The sequence below is a fragment of the Salvelinus alpinus genome, chromosome 19 (genome assembly GCF_045679555.1).
Source record: "Salvelinus alpinus chromosome 19, SLU_Salpinus.1, whole genome shotgun sequence".
NCBI classification, from domain to species: domain Eukaryota; kingdom Metazoa; phylum Chordata; class Actinopteri; order Salmoniformes; family Salmonidae; genus Salvelinus; species Salvelinus alpinus.
Genome location: NC_092104.1, coordinates 20720063 through 20723415, shown reverse-complemented (window position 1 = coordinate 20723415; position 3353 = coordinate 20720063). Strand labels below are relative to the sequence as shown.

The following is a 3353-nucleotide window of genomic DNA, read 5'->3' as shown; positions in this document are numbered from 1 at the left end:
GCTGGGTGAGTTGCAGTGGAGAGCAGAGGGTTTGAATGAGCCGACTAGAGGCTGGGTGAGTTGCAGTGGAGAGCAGAGGGTTTGAATGAGCCGACTAGAGGCTGGGTGTGTTGCAGTGGAGAGCAGAGGGTTTGAATGAGCCGACTAGAGGCTGAGTGTGTGTGTGTTTATCAAGTTACGTAATCTGAGACCTAAATCTTCAGCCCCTCTTTTATTGATGAGTTTGATTGTTGTGAAAAGTACATGAATGTGGAGAAAGTTTCAGCTGGGCAGATGTAACAGATTCATAGAGAATCACAGATTTTATGATAAAATATATTTTATTTTTGATAAACATTCTTTGCTTATGAAAGCTCTCAGTGGCTGCAGAACACAGACAATATACGAGTACAATACAACTCCATGTACAACGTTGTGATGTTAACGTACTGTACAGTGCTCTTTGTAAACAGATACACTACATGTCCAAAAGTATGTGGACACCTGCTTGTCGAACATCTCATTCCAAAATCATGGGCATTAATATGGAACTGGTTCCCCCGTTGCTGCCATAACAGCCTCCACTCTTCTGGGAAGGCTTTCCACTAGAAGTTGGAACATTTCTGCGGGGACTTGCTTCTATTCAGACACGAGCATTAGTGAGGTTGGGCACTGATGTTGGGCGATTAGGCCTGGCTCTCAGTCGGCGTTCCAATTCATCCCAAAGGTGTTCAGTGGGGTTGAGGTCAGGGCTCTGTGGAGGCCAGTCAAGTTCCGCCACACCGATCTCGACAAACCATTTCTGTATGGACCTCGCTTTGTGCACGGGGGCATTGTCATGTTGAAACAGGAAAGGGCCTTACCCAAACTGTTGCCACAAAGATGGAAGCACAGAATCGTCTAGAATGTCATTGTATGCTAGGGGGCTTAGCCAGAACCCTGAAAACAGCCCCAGACCGTTATTCCTCCTCCACCAAACTTTACAGTTGGCACTGTGCTTTGGGGCAAGTAGCGTTCTCCTGGCATCCACCAAACCCAGATTCGTCCGTTGGACTACCAGACGGTTAAGTGTGATTCATCACTCCAGAGAACGAGTTTCCACTGCTCCAGAGTCCAAAGGCGGCGAGCTTTACACCACTCCAGCCGACGCTTGGCATTGCGCATGGTGATCTTAGGCTTGTGAGCGGCTGCTCGTCCATGGAAAGCCATTTCATGAAGCACCCGATGAGCAGTTCTTGTGCTGATGTTGCTTCCAGAGGCAGTTTGGAACTTGGTAGCTATGCGCTATAGCACTTAGTGGTCCCATTCTGTGAACTTGTGCGGCCTACCACTTTGCGGCTGAGCCGTTGTTGCTCCTAGACGTTTCCACTTCACAATAACAGCACTTACATTTAACTGGGGAAGCTCTAGCAGGGCAGAAATTTGACCAGCTGACTTGTTGGAAAGGTGACATCCTATGGCTGTGTGCTTGATTTTATCCACCTGTCAGAAACGAATGTGGCTGAAATAACCAAATCCACTAACTTGAAGGGGTGTCCACATACTTTTGTATATATAGTGTACCAATATACTCAGAGTCACATCCAACAACGAGCAAAAACAAGCAGGTCTGTGTATTTTAAAGTGCATCAGATTTATAGAGACATCCATACCTAGACTGTCATCCTTCACTAGCATTCTGTAGACATTTGTCTTGATCAACCTGTAGCTCACTGTACTACCTGTTGCTATAGGTTACTACCGTTCAGCCACATATGAGACAGCAAAGATGTTTTCAGGCACATAGTATCTCGGGTCTCAGCAAAAGCTCAAGACAGTCTCATTCCTAGCTATCACTCCCACCTGTCTCCGTTCTCCAGACAACCATGATGCCAGGAGCAGCAGGCTTTGCTGCCATACCTCTCTCTGAGCTGAAAGGGCCATGCCGTTTACATCTCCTGAAAGGTCAGAGGTCAAAGGTCAGGCAGGGAGACACTAGTTTTAAACAGTACACAAAGGTGATGTCATCACCTTCCAGAGTCCACCACCTATCGACCGTCCAGCTCAGGACATGGAACTCTGTCCAAGCGGGAATGTTCTGGTTGCTGCGGAAGCCCCTGTGGCTCCCTGTGTGTCTGCATGGCCATCTCAGAGTAAGCAGGTGGATCTTCATGGTTGAAGGTGTCATCTGGGGCCTCAGAGATGTCCTGGGTGTACAGAGGGGGGGCCAGGTTGAACCTCAGGCCATCTTCAGAGAGCCCCAGCACAGAGTAAGCTGCAGCTGCAGTAGCAGAGATGTGGTTCTGCTGAGACTCCTCATATGAAGGAAGGTGGAAGCTGGGTCTGCAGAGAACAACAGACACATTCCAGGTGTGTTGTTGAAAGGAATGAGGCGTACAGTACATTTTACAACAAATATCATATGTAAGGGCCTATGTTAAGAAACCGTATTATGAGTTCAGATTATAAACATTTTGACAGCTATCCGGCAATGCCCTAACCCATAGTCTTGTGTACCAAATAGGAATATATAGATGCTGTATCAGTCTCTGTAAAAGTCTCAAATTAATTATTCAATAAATGGAAAATATGAATGATATACAATGATAAAAAATATAAACGCATCATGTAAAGTGTTGGTCCAATGTTTCATGAGCTGAAATAAAAGATTCAAGGTATTATCCTGAGGCCACTTTTTTTTAGGTATCTGTTTCCCAACAGATGCATATCTGTATTCCCAGTTGTGAAATCCATAGATTAGGGACTAATTAATGTGTTTCAATTGACTGATTTCCTCATATGAACTTACTCAGTACAATCTTTGAAATTGTTGCATGTTGAATTTATATATTTTTTGTTCAGTATATAAGTACTAATTGAATCTGTCGCCAGGTGAGTGAGAGAGCAGAGGCGTACCTGTCAACGGTGTAGACATGGATGTGTGCAGCGGTGTGGTGGCGCCTGCTCCTCTGGTGCTGCCTCTTCCTCTTCATGCCATGGCAGATGGTCCAGAAGACCCCGGTGAGGAGGCACCATAAGCCACAGGCAATGAGGACGTAGGCCAGGATGTAACGCAGGGAGCTGTTGTAGGCATTGTGGAGGGACATCAGGTAGGTCCCCACACAGATGAGGACAAAGCCAAGGGCAGGCAGCACCATACGGGCCAGGGAACACAGGTGCTTCCTCGTATCCATGATAACTGCCTTCTCTCCCTTTCTTAAGGTGATTGCTTTTCCTCTTTTTTCTCTCTCTCTCTCTCTGCAGGTGGAAGGAGAGGTGATGGGAACTGAAGGTTGGTTGGCAGGTTTAGTAGATGGTAGGGTGCTATCAGTACACCTACAGAAGCAGAATGGTGCAGAAGAAACCAAGCGTTTACTTTCGTTCTACTACAGTAT

General features: G+C 46.4%; 1 protein-coding gene across 1 annotated transcript; it reads right to left on the bottom strand.

The window, feature by feature from the left end:
- Window positions 1–2006: 2006 nt before the first annotated feature.
- LOC139545828 (transmembrane protein 252-like) lies at window positions 2007–3152 on the bottom strand. Its single transcript, XM_071354047.1, has 2 exons — window positions 2875–3152; window positions 2007–2301 (listed from the first exon to the last, which is right to left on the bottom strand). Exons 1-2 carry the CDS (start codon window positions 3150–3152, stop codon window positions 2007–2009), a joined length of 573 nt encoding a protein of 190 aa, XP_071210148.1.
- Between the last annotated feature and the right edge of the window lie 201 nt (window positions 3153–3353).

Bases quoted from the DNA above. Each gene is read 5' to 3' on its own strand.
- LOC139545828 (XM_071354047.1), bottom strand. From the start codon at position 3,152: ATGGATACGAGGAAGCACCTGTGTTCCCTGGCCCGTATGGTGCTGCCT. The intron at 2,302-2,874 runs GTACGCCTCTGC...TGTTCTCTGCAG, and splicing joins CATGTCTACACCGTTGACAG to ACCCAGCTTCCACCTTCCTT.